Raw genomic sequence first — 22,530 nt, forward strand, 5'->3', positions numbered from 1 at the left:
CCTTCTGTTCTCATTACCAGATGCCCCCTCCATATTTCTCATCTCAAATTTGAGTTTATGAATATAATTGCACCATCTCTACATTATTTGGGAAGAGTCATATGAGTATTAAATAGGCTCATTTTTAACCTATAGACTGCCTTACAAAGCAAGACCATGAGCTACAACTCTTGAGGGTTTTCCTAATAGCCTTTCAGCCGATTTTTTAAATGCAGCTTCTTTTATCGTCATTATCCCTTGTCATTCCTATCTTAGTATATTCTCAGCAAGGACAGTATCTTTTAAAGTAAGAGAGTGTGTGTGTGTGTGTGTGTGTGTGTGTGTGTGTGTGTGTGTGTGTCTTGAGACAGGATCTTGCTCTGTCACCCAGTCTAGAGTGCAGTGGTGCAATCTTGTTTCACTGCAGCCTTGATCTCCTGGGCTCAAGCGTTCCTCCCACCTCCGCCTCCCGAATAGCTGGGACTAACGGTGCACACCACCACACCTGGCTAATTTTTTTTATATTTTTTGAGATTTTTGAGATGAGATTTCACCATATTGCCCAAGCTGGCCTTGAACTCCTGGGCTCAAGCAATTCTCCTGCTTTGGCCTCCCAAAGTGCCAGGTTTATAGGTGTGAGCCACAGTGCCCAGTGCAAGGTGTATATTATTAGATCTTGTCACGCCTTTGCTCAAAACTCCCTAATGGTTTTCATTGTCATTCAGATTTAAAGTTCTGGCCTGTAAAGATTTATAATCTTAATACCACTTCCTTCCTTTCTCTCCCCTGTCCCATCTCCTACTCTTCTCTATCTCACTCGAAGATTGTGAACACATTGTTTCTAGAACACTCCAGATATGCTCTTGGCCATTTTTTCTGCCTGGAATCCTCTTTCCTCAGATACCAGCCTGGCTTTCTATCTTACCTCTCTGCTCAAATATCGCTTTATCAGTGAAGCCTTTCTTGAACACTCTGTTCGAAACAAGAGTCTTTGATTTCCACCCCCAGTGTTTTTTCCTTCTACCTTCATTTTACTTCAGAACATATCACCATCTGACATATTCTATCTGATTTGTCTCTCTCACTCGTTAGTATGTAAGCTCAACCAGAGCAGGGAATTTTGTCTGCTGCCAAGAACACTTCCTGGCACATAGAAGCCAGTAATATTTGCTATGAATTTGTTTAATTGATTCTATCAAAATTCAATTAAATATACCTAAATAATTCAAGGTGAATTTTAAAAAAAAGAACTATTGCCATATACCAATATTGTTCAGCCTGCTTGCTCACTTGCCTTTACATGGCAGAGGTAATACTTCTCTACACCTAGGGTAGCATTTAAACGAATCCTTAAAATCTGATCCAAGAAAACAAGGTTCGTAATGTCAAAAGATGAGACCACTACTCAATATCTGAAACGAAAACATAATGCGAAATGTTTTGCTTATTTTAGTAAGGGACAGTTGTGCTTGTCAAATATAGTTTTCTTGAGTACAGCTAAGTGCTGATCTCCTGTCGAGTTTTTCAGAAGACATTGTTTTGGGTTGTACTGGTTAAGAGACAGAGATAGTAGGTTGATGTCAGTAATAGTAACATGTTTTGTGGTTGATTACGGAGGTGAGAGCAAGTTAATGTCAGCCTTAAAAGCAAGTGACTCCACCATTAATTGGGTGACTTTTGAAGCCTGAACTTGTCACTGATTGTTTGGCTTTCAAAGACACATTCACCGTGTGAGTTGTCACTGATCAATTAGGCAGTGTTTCCTTGTTACCATGGCTACAGGACTGTCATTAATTGGTTAGACAAATTTAAAGCTAGTCCTGGAGGTTGTTGTCATGGCTGTAGAACATCTTTCCAAAGTGTGTGGGCATAGGAGTCACATCTCTCCTGCCTGAGACCTTTTTTTGTCAAAACTCACTATTAAGTTAATATTACCCTGTTAAGGAGAGAACTCTGTCTTCTGCTCACAAAAGTGTGGCCTTTTCATATATCCACAAGAGGACAACTCTATGAAGTGAACACACATTACTTCTAATGTCTGAATAAGAAATACACAAATACAGTGGTAGCTAGATGGTTGCTTAATTACAAAATCAAGGGATTGACAGACGAAGTGGGCAAGTTAAAGAGATGAAACTCAGAAAGATTTTCAGAAATAACACACAGATCATAGGGAAGGAAAGGAAACTTCTTGTTCCTGTGAGTGAGGAGGATGCCAAGCGTCCTGAGCTTGCTCAGTCTCCACTGTTTGTACCACTCACATGGCTTTTTATCTTAGCTTTCAATGTGAAGGGTATTCATATCAAATATTTCTCAATTGATTGACAAGTACATGCCCTGAAGGCAAGAGCTATAAGTTAAATATCTTTAAGACCTCTAAAGAGCCTAGCACAATGCTTTGCTCATAGAACTTATTTGAGATGTGTTTGCTAATTTGAATGGAAATTTTTGTATCACTTTTGCTTAAAATATTTTTCATGTAAACCCACATCGACTGAATAAGATTAAAGTGGTAAAGTGCTGTGTGTGTGTGTGTGTGTGTGTGTGGGTGTGGTAATGATGGGGTCTTGCTATATTGCCTATGCTAGTCTCAAACTCTTGGGCTCAAGCAGTCCACCATCCTTGGCCTCCCAAAGTGTTGGGATCACGCGTGTGAGCCACCATGCCCGGCCTGTTTTGTCTTTTATTTAATTTTTGTCTTTTGTTATTTATTTATTTAATTTTAGATCCTGAGGTGACATCAAACTTGGTGTTTTTGAAACAGCCTTCTCCCTTAGTCAGAGTCATTGGTCAAGATGTAGTGTTGCCATGTGTTGCTTCAGGACTTCCTACTCCAGCCATTAAATGGATGAAAAATGAGGAGGCACTTGACACAGAAAGGTAAGTGTTGTCTGCCTAAAAGCCTTTTTCAGCCTTAGCTTGAGACTTTTTCTAGTCCCATTTGGGACTATTGACTAATTTTAAAAGATTATCAACTTTATTTAAACACATCATAATACTCATATGTCATCCTTGAAATATGTTTATATGATATATATAATTAGGATATTTAAAGAAAAAGATACTTTCAAAATATTAAGAGATATTCCCTTTATTCTTGCTGAAGCCTCAGTGTACTCAGCTCAAGGCTTTAGGATCTTCTTCCCTAAGTTGTTACAAGAGCTTTGGTCCTGAGAAACCTGAGTCTTCTCACTCATTCTTGTATGTATTTTGTCGATAGTAGTTTTTCCCATTGTACAATCAGTATAAGAAACTGTATTCCTCATCCTGTTGTTTTTGTCTTGTAAAATTCTATTAGAAATCACAAATTCTTCATCTTTCACAAAACACTAGCCACCCCCCTGTCCCTCCTATCTTTTCTCATTACTTCCTTATGTAATGGGTGCTTTTCTCAGCTGTTTTCTCATAAGAGGTGTGGGATGGTAGTAGGTAGGTATATTTTTGCTTCCAAAATAATGCTGTCTTGTGCGCTGTAGGATGTTTACTGGTGTCCCTGCCTTCTACCCATAGAAGCAGAAGCACTTCCAAGTGCTTCTACAAGCACTTCCAACTGCTACAAGGCAATAGCACTTCCAAGTTGTGATAACCAGAAATGTCCCTAGATACTGTGAGATGGTCCTTGGGAAGCAAAATTGCCCCCAGTTGAGGACCATTGTCCTAGAGCAGTGCTGTTCAATTGAAATATAACGCAAGCTACACATGTAATATAAAAATGTCCACGTTTTTGGAAAGTAAGAAGTATATGTATACTAATAAATATAACAGTAATATTTTATGTGATGTACCAGTTAATATGAAATGTAGCTCTACCAAAACAATAAAGTTTGTGCTTAGTGGGAAACATTTTTTTTTTCTGAGTTGGAGTTTCGCTCTTGTTGCCCAGGCTGGAGTGCAATGGCCTAATCTTGGCTCACCACAACCTCTGGCACTAGGGTTCAAGCAATTCCATTGCCTCAGCCTCCTGAATAGCTGGGATTACAGGCATGCACCACCTCGCCCAGCTAATTTTGTATTTTTAGTAGAGATGGCTTTTATCTTTATGGTCAGGCTGGTCTCGAACTCCCAACCTCAGGTGATCCACTCACCTTGGCCTCCCAGAGTACTGGGATTACAAACATAAGCCACTATGCCTGACCTAGTGGGAAACATTTTATGCACCTTTAGCTTGTACATTTATTTTAAAAATTCAGAAATTCAGTTCTGCAGTCATAGAAGCCACATTTCAGGCAGCCACATGTGGCTAGTGGCTATTGATTTGGACAGGGCAGATCTAGAGTTTACAAGTTGCATAATCAGAAGTGAACAAACAATTTTAATTTGTATAGTTCAGTAGGCAAGACGTGGAAATGGTATCTGTCTAGTCATCTGGGTGGTCAGCCTTCAGTGATCTCTGGGGATGATGGAATACAATCAGATTATTCCCCACATGCTCCATTAGCAAAACATAGCTTCCTCCCCCATATCACCTGCTTTCTTTATCAACAGCCATCCACTTACCAACTTCCTCTGCCTATATTTTGTTGCCTTCCTGTCTTTCTACTCCTCTTTGCAGCTAAATATTATGCAAACAATTTATAAGACTTCACAGGATTTTTTTTGGTAGCCAACTGAAACATAGGGAACCTTAAAATCGGGATAAAAATGTGAATTTCTTACAGCAGAAATTTTAATTGGCTACATGTTAGAACAAAATCTTTATCAGGAGTAGGAAGGCTGCAATATATTATTTGACAACATATTTTATCATAAAGGGACATTCTGAAGATATAAGACATATATGTAATGATTTCTTATGTCAGAAATAAATGTGAGGCTTTCTATGATTCTCATTTGTTCAGTACTCAACACATATTTATCAAATGCTGACTATGTCATGCATGGTATAGGTGCTGGGAATGGAGTGTGAACCAAATGGAGTTCTTGATCTTATAGAGCTCATATTCTAGTGGGAAAGAGTCAGATAATAAGTGAAAATGTAAAATGTCAGGTTATGATAAGTGCTATGAAGAAAATTAAGACAAATTATATCAGGAGTGCCAGAAAAATAGAGATATAAATAGAGGTAGAAGAGATTTTTTTTTTTTTTGAGATGGAGGCTTACTCTGACACCCAGGCTGTAGTGCAATGGTGCGATCTTGGCTCACTACAGCCTCCGCCTCCCGGATTCAAGCAGTTCTCTGTCTCAGCCTCCCAAGTAGCTGGGATTACGGGCGCCTGCCACCAGGCCCAGCTAATTTTTGTATTTTTAGTAGAGAAAGGGTTTCACCATCTTGGCCAGGCTGGTCTTGAACCCCCCGACCTCATGATCCACCCACCTTGGCCTCCCAAAGTGCTGGGATTACAGACATGAACCACCATGCCTGGCCGGAAGAGAAATATCTTATACAATGTGTTAGAAAATTGTTCTTCTAGTAGAATGATTCTCAGACTGGGGTCCGAGTGGGCCAAGGTATGCACATCATAATAGAAAAGTTTTATATTTTCCTGAAACATCCAGTTTTATTCAAAGATATCCTTAGGAGCAGATGGTTTTTAACTGAATCAAATGTGGATATATCATTGTTAATAATATTCCTCTGAGTTTTAAGGATAAAGCAGTAGACTTTGAAGATTGAGTAGACTTATTTCTGCCTATAGTTCTTTAGACTCCTGAATACTCAGATTAGGTGGCTGAAAAGTCTGAGAAGCACTGCCGTGGTATGTCACTGTCTCAAGAAGCTTCAGAAGAAAATAAGAGCAGGACAGTGTTGGTGGTATTCACATTGGTCTTTCCAAACTCTAGCACAGTGCTTGGCACATAACTGGGGAGCAGAAGTGGTGGCCAATATATTTAGCTTGAATAACCCAAAGTAATGGAGGAAAATATAAGCAAGTGAATGGAGCACAGGAGTACTTTTGTTTGGATGTATGTAATTACTCAAAATATCTTTGTTTCTGCTAGACCCGTATGAGATATATAGATAGGCCTTGGCTAATAAATTATTTAGACCCAAATTAGAAAGAGATTTAGAAGTTGAAAGAAAAAAGTGGCTAGAAATTCAGATAGTATTGGGCTGGCTCTAGTAAAAAAAAAAAGATCTTAAATAACTAAACATCTTTCTTTATTTCTAATCTTAAGAATTCTTTGAAAATGAATTTAAAAACATTTCCATGGCTTTTATAAATGCCCAAGAATTGATCTATATATTTAGCCTTTGATCAAATTTGTTCAGATTTACAATAATCATAGCTAATGAAAGAGGGGGGTGGAAATGGATCCCATGCACTAAGTAGTTTTATTTTAAAGGGAGAGAATCCGGAAAATATATATGCTAATGTTCAAGGTGATTGACAGAAAAATGTAATTTAGTAGTCAAATAATGTTCTTTTAATGGAATGATAGATCTGAACCCCGCTGCAAAGGAACAGGTTAAAATACTTGATATTATTACAATTGACAGTAGTAGAAAAATAAGGTTATTTTAAAAACAAATGGAAGACTTCTACTTCTGGGAAAATTGAATAGATGTATTTTTCCGTATTCCTTTTGCTAAATACACCAAAAAACCCTGGATGTGACATGTAAAACAAACATAGGAAGACTCTGAGTGGTGGAGAGAGAATGACTGAGATTGAGTGGCTAGGGACCTTGAGACCCAAGGAACAACATGATTGTTAGTTTTTTGTTTTTCGAGACAGAGTCTCGCTCAGTTACCCAGGCTGCAGTGCAGTGGCGTGCTCTTGGCTCACTGTAGCCTCTGCCTCCCAGGATCAAGTGAGTAGCTGGGATTACAGGCATGCATCACCACCACCAACTGATTTTTGTATTTTTAGTAGAGTTGGGGTTTCGCCATGTTGGCAGGCTGGTCTCGAACTCCTGGCCCCAAATGATCTACCCATCTTGGCCTCCCAAAGTGCTGGGATTACAGATGCCCGCCACTGTACCGGGCCAACTTGATGGTTAGTTCGATGGGCTCAGGTTTTTTCCCCCCCGCCAAGACTCTGTCAGGAACCTGGGCTGTGTTTTTGCTTCATATATCCCTAACTTGGAGCTAAAGAAAGCAGCAACCTGGAAACCCTCATAGGCACAAACAAAAAAATCCTGAACAGAAGGTGCTCTCTAGCCAGGGGGGCAGGAAAAGAGCATCTCAGCAAGACCAAAGATGTCAGACGGTACTTACTGCTATTCCAGTCAAATACCACAGAAGAAACTGCGGCCCCAACCTACCATGCCAATCAGAGGCCATGCCAGGAGCCTGGACTTCTACCCTTCCCAGGTTGTAGTGAGGCATCTCAGCCTGCTTGCTAAGTGGTGTAAAAGTTGTAGTAGGGAGCCAAGACATTTATCCTAGCCAGGCAGTAATGAGGGCCCCTCCCATGTCAGTAGAGAACACATGGAGAACCTCGACTTTCACCTCATCCAGCCATAAGAGGCAACCCTTCCCTTCCCACTGGAGTGGTATCAAAGGAGGCCCATTGGAGAGCCAGGGCTTTACTATCATGTAGTAGCAAGGCCCCCTCCATGATGTCAGCACCATGTGGGAGAACAATAATGAGACAGCCCTATCCGTTCCACCCAGGGAGGCATCAGTGAAGGCCTAGTGGGGAGCTGGAACTCCCAACCCTGCTAAGAAACAATGAGGAAACCTCTCCTGACTTACATGTTAATGGAGGCTGAGTGGGAAACCTCAACTACCCCCACCCGGCAGTAATGCGACAGCACCCCGGCCCCCCACTTCTCTACTAGGGTGGTGTCAGAAGAAGAGAGCTAAAACAGAAGAATTAAATAAGATCCGGAGTGTCATAACATAATACCTAAAATTTCTAGGTTTCAGCTGAACGTAATGCATCATACCAAGAACCAGGAAAATCTCAACTGAAAGGAGTAAAGACAGTGCCAACACGGAGATGACAGAGATTTAGAATTGTCTGACAAAGATTGTAAAGCAGTCATCATAGAATGGCTTCAGTGAATAATTACACATTTGAAGCAAATGAAAAAATCTCAGCAAAGAAATCTCAGCAAAGAAAAAGTTCTCCTCAATGCAAATTCGAAAATGTTTACCTCTCATTCAAGTAACAACAAACAAAACCTAAATTAAACAGTTTTCTTTTTTGCTTTTCTCTTCATTCTTAGCACCCTAAAGAAGTTGTCTTTAACATCTGTTTCCTTCTCAGTTTCTTTGTCTGATGTATCTGTAAGGTTTTACCTCCTACATGTCTCTGGAATCCATCCATGAAGGCACCATGTGCCTTACTCTAAGTTACAGTCACTGCAATGGCCTCCTAACTATTCTTCCCATGTGTACTCTGACCTCATTCCAAATACACCTTCACACTCCTGCCAGAGCAGTCTTTTCAAAGCTCTCATTTTACCACAGCACTCTCAACCCCGACCCACTTTTAAAAATGTTTAGTGGATTTCCATTGTTCTTAAGAACCCAAATTCTTAAAATGGTTTTCAAAGCGTTATGCAAGCTGGCTCCATCCTCATCCTCCTCACTTTTCTTACACCTTGCCACACCCATTTTTTTTTTTAGATCCCCAAACCACTGTGGTCCTTTCTGCCACAGTTAGTTTGGATGTGCTAGTCTTTCTTTATGAAATATTTCTCCACCCCCCTCTTCCCCCATTATTTAGTTAGCTTCTACTCATTCTTCAGATCTCAGCTTAAGGGTTACTTTGTCAGGAAAATCTCTCCTTGTCTCTAATTTGCTGGCAGGTTCTTTTGCTATACTATTTTGTAGAGTTATCTTTTATATCTTTGTTTTTCACTTGAGGTGTATGACAGCACTGATTGTGTTTTTGCCCAGTGCTGTATCCCAAGCTGCTACCTGACACACATAGACTCATGAATAAATATTTGTTAAATGAACGAGTAACTCTCTCTCCTTACCTTCTTTATCCAACTTCTTAAGAGTAGTCAATACTTTTTGCTTTCTTTTTATCCCTATTGTTACTGCCATCGTTAACCTTTTACTCTTTAATTTTGGACCATTATAGTTATATAACCAGACTTCTGCCCCAGTGTTTTCCCACCTTTTTTGGTTTATTCACAAAGTCTGATTGTGTCAGTACTCTGTTCAAAAGCCTTTTCTTAAGACCTGAAAAAGTAACATTCTAGAAGATAATATTCAAAAAACCCTTCTAGACATTGGCTTAGGCAAAGACTTCATGACCCTGAACGCAAAAGCAAATGCAAGAAAAACAAAGATAAATAGATGGGACTTAATTAAACAAAAAAGCTTCCGCACAGCGAAAGAAATAATCAGCAGAGTAGACAGACAGCCCACAGAATAGGAGAAAAGCTTCCCTATCTATACATCCGACAAAGGACTAACATCCAGTAGCGACAAGAAACTCAAACAAATTAGTAAAAAAAAAACAAGCAGCCTCATCAAAAGTGGGCTAAGGACATGAATAGACAATTCTCAAAAGAAGATATACAAATGGCCAACAAACATATGAAAAAATGCTCAACATCATTAATTATGAGAGAAATGCAAATCAGAACCACAGTGTGAAACCACCTTCCTCCTGCAAGAATGACCATAATAAAAAAAATAAAAAAATAATAGATGTTGACATGGATGTGGTGAAAAGGGAACACTTTTACGCCATTGGTGGGAATGTACAGTAGTACAACCACTGTGGAAAACAGTGTGGAGATTCTGGAAAGAACTAAAAGTAGATCGATCATTTGATCCAGCAATCCCATTCTTGTACCTATAATGAGAAAAAGAAGTCATTATACAAAAAAGATACTTGCACATGCATGTTTATAGCAGCACAATTTACAATTGCAAAAATATGGAACCAGCCCAAATGCGTATCAGTTGATGAGTGGATAAAGAAATTTTGGCATATATATGCTACTCAGCCATAAAAAGGAACAAAATAACAGCATTCACAGCAACCTGGATTGAATTGGAGACCATTGTTCTAAGTGAAGTAACTCAGGAATGGAAAACCAAACATCCCATATTCTCACTCGTAACTGGGAGCTAAGCTATGAAGATGCAAAGGCATAAGAATGATACAGTGGACTTTGGGGTCTCACGGGAAATGGTGGGAGGGGGGTGATGGATAAAAGGCTACACATTGGGTGCAGTGTACACTGCTTGGGTGATGGGTGCACCAAAATCTCAGAAATCACCACTAAAGAACTTTTTCATGTAACCAAACACAACCTGCTCCCTAAAAACCTATTGAAATTTTTTTTTTAAAGTCTTTCCGGCTGGGTGCAGTGGCTCATGCCTGTAATCCCAGCACTTTGGGAGGCCGAGGTGGGTGAATCATGAGGTCAGGAGTTCAAGACCAGCCTGACCAAGATGGTGAAACCCCTTTTCTACTAAAAATACAAAAATTAGCCAGGCGCGGTGTCAGGTGCGTGTAATCCTAGCTACTCGGGAGGCTGAGGTAGGAGAATTGCTTGATCCTGGTCGTCAGAGGTTGCAGTGAGCCGAGATCATGCCATTGCACTCAACCTGGGTGACAGAGTGAGACTCTGTCTCAAAAAAAGAAAAAAAAAAAAAAAGAAAAGGCCTTTCTCTTTAGTCAAGAATAAAAATTCTCCTTAGCACACTGCACACCAAGCTCTTCCAGACTGACCATAGGCCTTTCAGGGATACCTTATGCCCAGCAACACTGAATTTACTTGAGTCCATTGGCTGTATATGTTTTTTCACATTTTTTTGCCTGCATCTTTGAATTTTAGGGTTCTAAAATCTTGATGATCTTTTTACTGTGAGCCATGAACTAGTTGAATGAATTAATTCTGCTAAGCAAATGGACATTATTTCTCCCAGGCTTTTTTTAAAGGGAGTAAAATCAGTCCCATTAAGGAAGACTGACTGCTACACTACTGGTATAGGCAGGAGAAAATACTTGCTATAATACTTGACATACTCAGGTCTGCCAACTATGAGGCATACCAAGTATTAGCAATATTTTTTAGTATAATTATTAGATATAATTTTTTTTTTGAGACAGGAGTCTTGCTGTTTCGCCAGGCACCAGGCTAGAGTGCAGTGGCGCGATCTCGGCTCACTGCAACCTCTGCCTCCCGGGTTCAAGCAATTCTCCTGCCTCAGCCTCCCGAGTAGCTGGGACTACAGGTGCGCGCCATCACACCCCGCTAATTTTTGTATTTTTAAATAGAGGGGGGTTTCACCATGTTGGCCAGGATGATTTCAATCTCTTGACCTTGTGATCCACTCGCTTCAGCCTCCCAAAGTGCTGGGATTACAGGTGTGAGCCACCGCGCCTGGCCTATGAGATATAAATTAAATCTCACTTTCAAAAGTAACTAGTGTTTCAAATGTTCATCTCAGCTGGGTATCATATGTATACATTGCTGATTTCTCACTTGATGAACATTAAATTTTTTGTTTCTGAAACTTAGTAGTAGTTTTATCCAGGTGTAAAATGTAGGATTTTAATTTTTGTAAATTTTTCTTGTTTTGTGAGGCACCAAAGCCCTGTCTTCTCTCTCCATTTATTTTTATTCCAGTCATTATTGCTCTATTCCATGTATAATATCTTGCTTCTCTGCTTCATCAGATAAAACTGGGGTTTAAGGGTATAATTAAAACATTTCTGATAGGAAGGTTGCTTGACAAAGGTTGGTCATGACCTTGCAGCGTTGTATTTCTTAGAGAAGTCACCAAACCTGATTCTGGCTTTCAGCTTTCTATGTCCAGAAACTTAATCTCAGGTTTATCAGATTCAGGAATGCTGATTACTTAGATTTACAATGTACTGAAATTTAAGCCCGACTAACACTTTATTACTTAGAATTATAAATGTGACTGCGACTATCTAGTCATTTCTTCTGATTTTTTTTTTTTTTTACCCCTATAAGGAATTCTTTTTTTTTTTTTTTTTTTTTTTTGAGACGGATCTTGCCCTGTTGCCCAGGCTGGAGTGCAATGGCATGATCTTGACTCACTGCAACCTCCGCCTCCCAGGTTCAATTGATTCTCCTGCCTCAGCCTCTGAGTAGCTGGGATTACAGGCATGTGCCACCATGCCTGGATGTAATCCCAGTACTTTGGGGGCCTTACTGGGATTACTCGAGAACAGTCAGCACATTGATTGTTCTTCAATGTTATAGGATTATTTTAGTTTCTCTTTAAATCGGCTTAAATAAGCCTCTGTAGAGTTGCTCAGTATTCATCAACATCCTGGTTGATAATGGCGTGATGGTGACTGATTTGTGCCCAGCTACCACACCCAGGGAGCTGTTCTCTGGCTGGCAACCATTCTTCTCTCTCCCTTCCTCTTTTCCTGCATCTCTTAAATAAGCTACCACAGGGAAACTTTCACTAGGCACTGTGACCCCATAACTTACTGTTTTGAATCTAACATTTTGACCTCTTCATGTTTTCTTTCTGTTATTAATCTCAGTGTGGCATAGCTGTGGTGGTGTAACTAACTCTCAGATTGATTCCAGACTTCAAAATTACATAATTTGGAAAAAAAAACTGGCCAGAATAGGGATACAGGGATGGGCTGAAGGAAGTGAAATTGGTTCCAAGAGTGATATCCCTTTGGGAATAATTAGAAGTGTCAGGGATAGTTCATTGTAACGTTAGATTTGTATTTGTGATATTTATGCATGTAAAATATGAGTAAAGCAAATTGGACTAAATTAAATTCTGGTAATTTTATGTTAGTCTTGGCTCCTCTATAGCTATATAAATAATAAATATGGTTTAATTGTTTTCTCTATTTTATGTGGAGAGTTTCTCAGGTATCCTAGTACTGAAATGTATTTTTTTTTTAAACACAGCTCTGAAAGATTGGTATTGCTGTCAGGTGGTAGCCTGGAGATCAGTGATGTCACTGAGGATGATGCTGGGACTTATTTTTGTATAGCTGATAATGGAAATGAGACAATTGAAGCTCAAGCAGAGCTTACAGTACAAGGTATGTAAATATTTACCATATAATTTAAAAGTCATATGTACTTTCTGGGTCTGCTAATGTTTAAAAAAATATTAACATAGGAGAGGCAATACAGCAAAAACGATTAAAAACATAAGTCTTAGAACAGACTGCTTGGGTTTAAATTCTAAATCTTACATTTCCTAGATATATGACTACAGGAAACTTATTTAATTTCTCTGAACCTCATTTTCCTTGCCTGTAAAATGGAAATAGTAGGAAATAATAAGAGTATGTACCTTATTGGGATTGTTTGAGGGTTAAAAGAGCTAATACTTATAAAACTCCTGGAATAGTGACTAGAATATTCCAAAATCTCAATGTTAGTTATTGTTGTTGTTGTTTTTAGTGGCAGTAGTAGTAGTAGTGACGGGAAGGGTATGACATCTGGGGCATCTGGAAGATTCAGTTCACTTTTCTTCTCTCAGGATGTTTTCTCATGAAGATGTCTCAGTTCTGTGACCCTGAACTATGTTTCTCCTCTGCACTGGTGTCCCTTTCTTCTGGGTGAACAGATCACCCAGGAAGGAGTACACTGTGCCTCTCCATATAACTTGGTTTGATGATTTGGTGTTTATTTTCCTCTGTTCATACTTCTAGTAATCACTGCAAGGGTAGTTCTTCCTTTTTCTTCATAGTCTTCCCTTTTCCCCTTGTAGGTTCTCCGATTCAGAAGTCAGAAAGTAAAGATGGCATGTATATATAGTCTTATCTTTATCCCCATGCCTGGGCCATTCCTCCATATGGAAAAGTACCCTCAGGTGCTGGCTAGAGATGACTAAAGTGACCAGTGGCCACTTTCCTACTTCTTCTTCCCACCTTCTTGAAACTCCCAGATTGGTAGTTTTTAACCTAGAAAGACTGTTCTCAGTGCTGTTTCTCCCTAAGAGTTTAATGTGAAACTGTGACCCGGACTGTTGCCTGAGGAATGCCCAACAAATAGGAGTGAATCATAGTGATTGTGAGGTCCCTGGGGCTCTTTGCTCTGGGCCTCATCCTCCTCTTTTCTTAAGTTCACCATTTGGATACAATTAAGGCCTGGCCTTTAGTGCTTTCACCGTATATATTACCAGAGTGGCTGGTACCCCTGACAAACATTAGTTTATAACCAAGCCGAACACTTGAATAGTACCACTGCTCTCAGACTGGCAACCAAATGAATAATGTATGCTATCTCATAGATAATTATTAGAAAAGACGGACCAAGAATGAAAAATAAACAAATACATTTAAGGAGATAAGGAAGATATTTGCAATATGATGCAAGAATAAGAAAATATATACATAGAACCAAATAAAAATACTAAGAATTGAAAAATATACTAAAAATAAAGAATAAAGCAGTCTGGTTGATAGAGAAAGGTATCCCATTTTTTTTTATTTTGTTTTTTTTTTTTGTTTCTGACAGGGTCTCCCTCTGTCACCCAGGCTGGAGTGCAGTGGCACAGTCTCTGCTCACTGCAGCCTCGACCTCCTGGGTTCAAGTGATCATCCTGCCTCAGCCCCACAAGTATCTGAGACTATAGGCACATGCCACCATGTCCAGTTAGCTTTTGTATTTTTTTGTAGCAATGGGGTTTCACCATGTTGTCCAGGCTGGTCTGGAACACCTGGGCTCAGGTGATCACCCAACTTGGCCTCCCAAAGTGCTGGGATTACAGGCATGAGCCACTGTGCCTGGCCAGAGAAAGGTATACGATTGATGAACAAATTCATGAATTGGAAGATTACATTGAGGAATTCTCTGATAATGCAGCATTGATTGATAAAGATAACCCATGGAGTAAAATCTAAGAGGTAGGATGTATGATAGGTATATGTAGAAGGACTTCTATCTAGATTATAGGTGTCTTAGAAGGGAAAAAGGAAAGGGCAAATATTTGAAGAAATAAGATAAAATTTTCAGAATTAGACTTGTAGAACACCTTAGAGTAAAAGGACTTATAGACTGTTAAATAGGTGAAAGAAGTAAAAACCCACCTTGAGACCCATTTACAGTAACATACAATAATATATAATTATATATACAGTGCGTATATCAAAGACAAAAACATTCTGAAAGCTTCCAATGACAAAGAGCAGATTACCTACGAAAAGAAAAGAATTGGATTGTACCTAAGTGTTGATTTGAGAAATCTGGTATTAAGAGGACAACAGAGTAATCTTTTTAAAGTGTTAAAGTGTTGTATTGGACCGAGCGTAGAAAGTTATCACCAAGACAAAAGTATGCCAGATTGCAGGGTCATTTATTATGCCGGCAACCACAGAGGACTCACGTCTCTCCAACCTGTGGTCTCAAAAGGAGGGTGCCACGACTTTTTATACCCGAAAAACCACCTTGGGAGTGGGGGTGAAGAGCGGGGATGGGGATGAAAAGGTTTTGGACATTCCAAGGGCTTGGGGATTCTGTGATTCATCTCCTGGGTGGAGACAAGGGCGGGGGTTTCCGGACATTCCAAGGTCTAGGGGACTTTTGTCATTCTGTTTGTTACCTCAGTGGTTTACAGATGTCAAGATATACATTTGTTTACACATCGTCTGGGTGGTGATAGAAGTCACAGATTTTAGCAGTTACTGATAAGAAAAGGTAAGCAGCTTTACATAGTTTTGCAGAACAAACTAGCAGTTCTATTTACAGAGACCAAGAACAGTAGTTATTGTGAGGAGAATGGGGCAGCCATTGCAACTTATTTAAAAAGTTTTGCGTTTTATAAAAATAGCATTGCTCAGGTTCTGGCTCCAGGCCAGCACAATATCACAAAAGGACATTGAATACACACAATTTATATGCATCCAAACTGTGAGGCATAATAAAAATTATCACATAAGACCTCCAAAGGTTTGTTACACAAATATACATCGAAAACACTTTTGGAATAAATACTCAATAAAAGATATATCTGGGAAATACTGCAGGAGCCTTTTAAAACAAAGGGGGAGTTTTAAAACAGCTCCTAGATTCTTTGATTTATCCTTCTAAAGGAGTGGTAGGGTTTATGTCCCTTGCTCTTGAATCTGGGCAGGCTTGGAGCTATTTGGATCAATAGAGTATGGCAGAAGTCATATGTGACTTCTGAGGCTTAGAAAAAGCTGTGCATTTGTTGTCACACTTGGAGAGAATTTTTTTAAAAAGAAAAAAAGAGCACTGCAGATTCTTCCTGGTTCTCTTGATGCTAAGAATGTACAATGGGGAAAGCATAGTTTCTTGAGTAGATGGTGTTGGGAAACTGAATAGCCGCATGTGGGAGAATGAAATCATCTCATATACATAAATCACATATACACCATTTACAGAATCAACTCAGAATGGATTAAACACTTAAACATAAGACCTGAACTGTAAAACTACTAAAAGAAAACGGGGAAAAGCTTATTGACATTGATCTTGGCAAAGGTTTTTTGGATGTGACCCCAGAAAACACAGGCAACAAAAGCAAAAATAGATAAATTGGATTGCATTGAACTGAGGAGCTTCTGCCAGTAATGGAAACAATCAACAGTGAAGAGACAACCTATGGAATGGGAGAAAATATTTGCAAACCAAAGAAAACAGAAGAAGGAAATGATGACGAGAGCAAAACTTAATGAAATAAAAAAACAAACATTAAAAACAGAGAATGTCAGCAAAGCCAAAAGTTGGTTCTTTGTAATGCATAACAATATTGATAAATCCCTGGGAAGACATACATAACTTGACAGAGATCTTTATCTAGGCCCGGGGTTGGCAGAGTATAGCTTGTGGGCTAAATCTTCCTGACTGCTTGTTTTTCTACAGCTTGTAAGCTAAAAATAGTTTATACATTTTTAAATAGTTGAAAAATATCAGAGGAATAATACTTTGTGATACATGAAAATTTTATGAGATTTTAAAATTTATTGTTCATGCAGTCTTGCTGGCATACTGCCACACTCATTCATTTATGTGTTGCCTATGGCTGCTTTCATGCCACTACACAGGAGTTGAGTAGTTGTGACAGGGACCATATGGCTCACAAAGTCTAAAATATTTACTATCTGCCTCTTTACAGAAAAAGTTTGCCAATCCTTGATGTAGATTCTACGGAGAACTCCTACAGATCAGTAAGATAAACAAAGACAGAGAAACCAATAGAAAATAGGCAAAAGACTTGAACGATGACCTGGAAGAAGATGTCCAGCTAGCTATTATTATTTGAAAAAAATGGTTGTCATCATTAACCTTCAGAGAAATGCAAATAAAAACCACAATGAGATATCACTATATTCCCCTAGAGTGGCTAAAATTGAAAAGCTCAACAAATACCAGGCATTGGTTAGGATGAAAAACACTGAGGACTGTAATGTACTGTTGACAGGAGTGTAACTGACACAATCACTTTAAAATTCTGTTTGGCAGAATCTTAAAAATTGTACACTGGCTAGGCACAGTGGCTCATGCCTGTAATCTCTGTACTTTGAGAGGCTGAGGCAGGAGGATCACTTGAGGCCAGGATTTGAAGACAAGCCTGGGTAGTATAGTGAGACCTCATTTCTACAAAAAATGAGAAAATTAGGTAGGCACGGTGGCATGTACCTGTAGTTCTAGCTACTCAGGAGACTGAAGCAGGAGGATTGCTTGAGCTGAGGAATTTGCGGTTATGGTGAACTATGATTGTACCACCTGCATTCCAGTCTGGGTGACAAAGCAAGACCATCTCTAAAAAATAAAAACATAAAAACTGTATACAGAAATAACCTATGATAGAGTAGTTGTATTCGTAGGAGTATACTTACCAGAAATGTATAATTATATGCCCCCAAAACCATGCACAATAGTGTTCTTACTGGGAATAATTAAAATGCCCATCAAAATACAAATGTAGAGTAGTATTCCAGTCATACAGTGGCAAAGTACCAGCGACAAAAAGTGACACATCACTGCTACATTGAACAACGTGGATAAGTACCACAAACACCCTTAAAGAAAGAAGCCAGACACAAAAGAATACCTACTATGTGTATCATTATATTATTGTATATAATTTCATTTGTGTAAAGTTTAGAAACAGACAAAACTAATCTGTGGTTTTAGAAGTCAGGATAGTGTTCACTTTTGGAGAAGGGCAGAGTAGTGACGGAGTGTTGCCCAGCCTGGCTTCTGGTGTGTTCATTTCTTAATCTGTATGGCAGTTACAGTTCAAGCTGTATCATTCATGTGTGCCACGTGAGATCATCTCTTTTTTACTGTTTACAGATTAGAACTCATAGTGTGCAAAAACATATTTGGAAAATTTTGTTTTGAGTCCTGTCCCATAACTGAAAGCATTTTTTTTTCAGGTAGTGAAAGTAGATTTTGTGAAATAGTTGGAGATATATATATATGTAAATACAATCATACTTGTCTGACTTGTTATTTTTTAAGAAGTTATAGCTTTAGGAAATGCCATAGTGAGTGTTAATGTAGAAAAGGTTATAAGTTCATTTTTCATCTGTTAAATGTTTCAGATTTATTGTCTCATCGTAAACTCCTGGGGTTTCTACACATGCAGTGACGTGAATTAGCCCATCCTGTATTTCCTGTCATCTCAGATTGTTGATAACACTAAAAATGGATCATGAGATTTTTTTAAAAACAGAAACTTTTCCTTTTTCTCTTAAAACAGTTACAGTAGTCTGGATACACATCTCCTCTCCACTGCCACCATAAAGAAATTTTTCCATTTGTATTTTTGTGGAACAAATTGATAAATTCTAAATTGGCTACCCCATTGACATTGTAAATATCTATAACTAATCTGCCACTTAAGTTTTAAACCTAGCTGTCTTTCTTTAAGCCATAGCCTATGCCACTCGACTTCTTTGACTCTTCTGCTCTGCTCTTATCTCTGGCCACATTAAGACATCGATCTCCCCTTTTTTCTCAGTCTTTGTGATTTCACTTCCCTTTACTTCATGATCAGTTACAACATTATGCTGCCATTCATTAGAATCTCAGTTATCTTGGCTTCAGGGTAAAAAGCAAATTCCTTGTGGAGTACATACAAAGTACATCCAGACCCTTCATAGCCAGCTTTTTCAGAGTTAACTGGAGAGGCACAACAGAGGAATGACTGAGAATGATCTTGCCCCAGTGCACCTGGATTCCAGTCTCAGCTCTGTCACTTAGCTTTGTGAATTTGGCCAAGTTAATTAATTTACCTGTGTCTTTGTTTCTTTTATCAATTGAACGAGTTGTTATAAGAATTAAATGTTTTTTTTTTTAATAGAAGAGACAGCATAAAGTACTTACATTGTAATAATAAAACTGGAAACTCATATGTGGTGTTGCGGGGAGAGGGGCAGCAACAATTTCTATCACCAGTTCACTACACAGGACATCAAAGGGGTGACAAGGAGCTGAGGGATGAAAAGCCAGGAAACTTTGAGATCAGCAGAGGGGGTCAATGGTAGAAATGGGAGATGGTGAAGCTGCGATGACCAGCATCATTTGCTTAACATTCAAGGATTTGTCACGATGGCTGGGCTTTCATTGGGTGGTTAAGTCTACAAACAACACCTTCAATTTATACTTTCAATTAAAGTTCTTAAAATTAAGGAAGTGGTGGAGCTTAGAAAGTTACGAGATTACAAAATTTCTGAAGTCCATTAGAAATGCCACAGGATGGGGCTGGAAAATAAATCAGGCCACTAAGAAGACTTCAGAGGTCCCTGCGGGCCCAGGGACAGATTGCCTGTAGCGTCCAACATCACAGTGAAAATGATCTGCTTTCAAAAGGCAGAAGGTTTCAAGGGAGGGTACAATGGGACTGGTGGAGTCAAAGGCTCCCCATCCCCACCTCAGTTTTTGGCAGGGCCTTTAATTTAACCCAAGGACATCTTTCAACTTGGAGAATAATTCAGCCCTCAAGAGTGCCTCAGATCTGCTATGACTTTGCAGTGCAGCAGCAAGAATGTTTAGTATATAACAGATACAAATTACATTCAAAAAAATTAAAGATTCTTATAATCCCCCCACAACACTAAATCCTCTTCTAAAGTTAACCGATCACTTGGTCTGTTAATACTTGACCATAGACTTACTTGGAAACTAGATTGAAAAGGCTGAAACTGAATCTTCACTCCAAAATGAAAACGAAATAAAGAAAAATAAACAAAATAAACTTGAGGCTTATGGCATATAGTTTAGGTAAAATGAGAAGAAAGGGGAAGAGGAAATGGAGGTGTCAGAAGCAAAGCTGAGTGGCAGAATGCATTCAGTCAGGGTAGGTGTTATACAGGTTATAGTGGATGTACATATGGAAAAGCTCCATATAGATTCATTTGCATGTGGCTGGAGGCACCAGATCCCTCCATGGCAATCTAAGAACAGAGAACTAAGGGAGGAGGCCATTCTTGCCATACCAGTCTTAGAAGCTCAACGTTGAAGACAAGAGTGGCATGTGGTAGGATGTTGCCCCAGTGCCCAGTGGCACTGAAGGCATAGTCTAGATATAGTCAGTTTGGCTCTCTTGCCCACACTTATTTGGGCAACCTCTACCTCGCACCCCCGGGTCACCTCCTGCTTGCCTAGCACAAACTTAAAGGGCTCGTTTCTGTCCCAGGAGGAATCACATTTCTTTGCATTTTAAAGCATCCTGGTTTCTGGAAGGTACTCAACTCCTGGGGAGATGATCTCCACCTTCACTCCCAGGGCATTGGTGAATGCTGGGTGGGCAGGCAGTGTGGAGTGAGAGGGACCTGTCAGTGGTTCCTCATCTCTGCCTCATCCCTGCAATACATTGTCTGCTCATATGGGCACCCCTGCATGCTCTGCCCTGTGCTAGGATTAAACTCTTAGCACTTTCCACTTAAATCTGGAATGGAGATGGAGTCCTCTTTACCAAATTAGTTTTCTGAACATACTGTGTTGTTTGATAGCAGTGTTCCCCTGTGTCCCCTTACTTCCACCTAAAATTTTCTGATAGACCTTCAAGATTAGTTTACTTGACCCCTCTGTGACACTTTTCTTAACCATCCCTTCATAATTGGTCTCTTAAAATTTCTAACTGATTTGTTTATATGTCCTCTTCCACTCCTACTAGGCTGGAGTTCTTATCAACAGGAACTGGTCTTACTCATTTAAAAAAATCATAGTAGAGTATTAATGAATGAAATGAATGGATGAAACTTTAAATTGAAATTGTTAAATGTGGCACTAGAATGATTTGATATTTGTGATTACTTTACTATTCATGTTATCCTTTGCATATTGTATTTCATAGATTTCTAATGTGAAAGAAACAGGATTAAAAGAAAAATCTTCTGAAAGATTATTCTGGAGGAAGATGAACCATTACCTGTTCTTATATAATAGAAGTCATAATTGCTATCTCCACATGCATACGTGTTTACAGACAATTTATCAGTTTCATTCATTCCCATTTTTGACCTTCTGATACTTTCCATAAGCCAACATAATACTTAAAAAAAAGAAACTGAAGCCATTAAAGATGAGCTTTCTTCCATGTGTCTGTCATCTCTGCTTTAAAAACTCTTACACACTTATTACTGTCATGATTCAAGACTAAGTGCATTGACATCTTTAATCCCACCTCCATGAGATGCTCCACTACTTTGACTTAATACCACTGCGTTATGCTGTTTCTCCTTTTATTTCTGTGCCCATTCTTTTTGTTTTGCCTCCATGGGCATCTTTTCTACACTTGTTGATTAAAGTATTAGTGTTCCACAGAGTTCTCTTGTCAGCTTGCTATTCTTCACAGTACCCACTTCTGGTTTCACGTATGATTTGCATACAGTAATGCCCAGATTCCCAGACCAGACCCCTTGCCAAGCTTTAGGCATTTCCTCAGAAATCACAAATCCAAAATTGAATTTAACATTCTTCTCTCAAAATCTTTTTCTTTGATTTTCTGTATCTTGGTAGTGTCACTGCCTACCTTTTTACCTGTGCTAGAAACATGCAAATTATTTTTTCTTATTTTAATTTTTAAATTTCTTTCCACATTTAGTTCATTAGGTTATCTTTCTCCTTGCGTTCACTCCCCTGATTCAAGTCCAAGTCATCTCTTAACGTATATACTGCAGTAGTATCCTAACTGATTTCTCTAGTTCTAACCTGGCCTCTCCTGAAATCCACTTTTCACAGAGTGGCAAAAGTGATTAAAATTATTTCATTAAAAACTTCGAGAAATGATTGCAATGATATAAATGGTACTTACAAATTAATAAGAACAAGATGAATATCGGTTTAAAAGAGGAGAGGGTGGAAATCATTCTTTGCTTACAGAAATGAGATGAAAATGGCCAGCTGACTTGAAAAGAGTTCAACTCCACTAATTGTATAAGAAATACTGATTAAAGTAGCCTATTTTTGCCTGCTGATTGAATTTAAAAATAATAACCCATGCTTGGCAAAATTATAGTAATATGGGGATTCTCATACACTACTGGTAGTGGTGAAAATTGATGTGACCTTCCTGGAGGGCAGTTTAATAATCTTATCAAAAGCTTTAAACTCACATTCATTGACCAACAGTTCCATGTCTAATAATTTGTTTTGATGAAATAATCAAGGATGTGTGCAAAGATTTATGCATGGAAATATCCATGCAATGATGTATATTTAATGGGAAAAATTATAAACCACTTAAATGGCCAAAAATA

The 22,530-nt window shown here is 38.9% G+C and overlaps 1 protein-coding gene across 10 annotated transcripts in view; it reads left to right on the forward strand.

Moving 5' to 3' along the window:
* NEO1 (neogenin 1) overlaps positions 1–22,530 on the forward strand; it is a 249,702-nt gene that overhangs the window by 79,634 nt on the left and 147,538 nt on the right. For all 10 annotated transcript variants that reach the window (XM_032244757.1, XM_032244754.1, XM_032244762.1 and 7 more), the window contains exons 4-5: positions 2,706–2,859; positions 12,752–12,888. In XM_032244757.1, the coding sequence (XP_032100648.1) occupies positions 2,706–2,859; positions 12,752–12,888 (291 nt within the window). The remainder of the gene's footprint in view (positions 1–2,705; positions 2,860–12,751; positions 12,889–22,530) is intronic.

The sequence above is a fragment of the Sapajus apella genome, unplaced genomic scaffold, assembly GCF_009761245.1.
Source record: "Sapajus apella isolate SASKATOON/1434 unplaced genomic scaffold, GSC_monkey_1.0 scaffold55, whole genome shotgun sequence".
Classification (NCBI taxonomy): domain Eukaryota; kingdom Metazoa; phylum Chordata; class Mammalia; order Primates; family Cebidae; genus Sapajus; species Sapajus apella.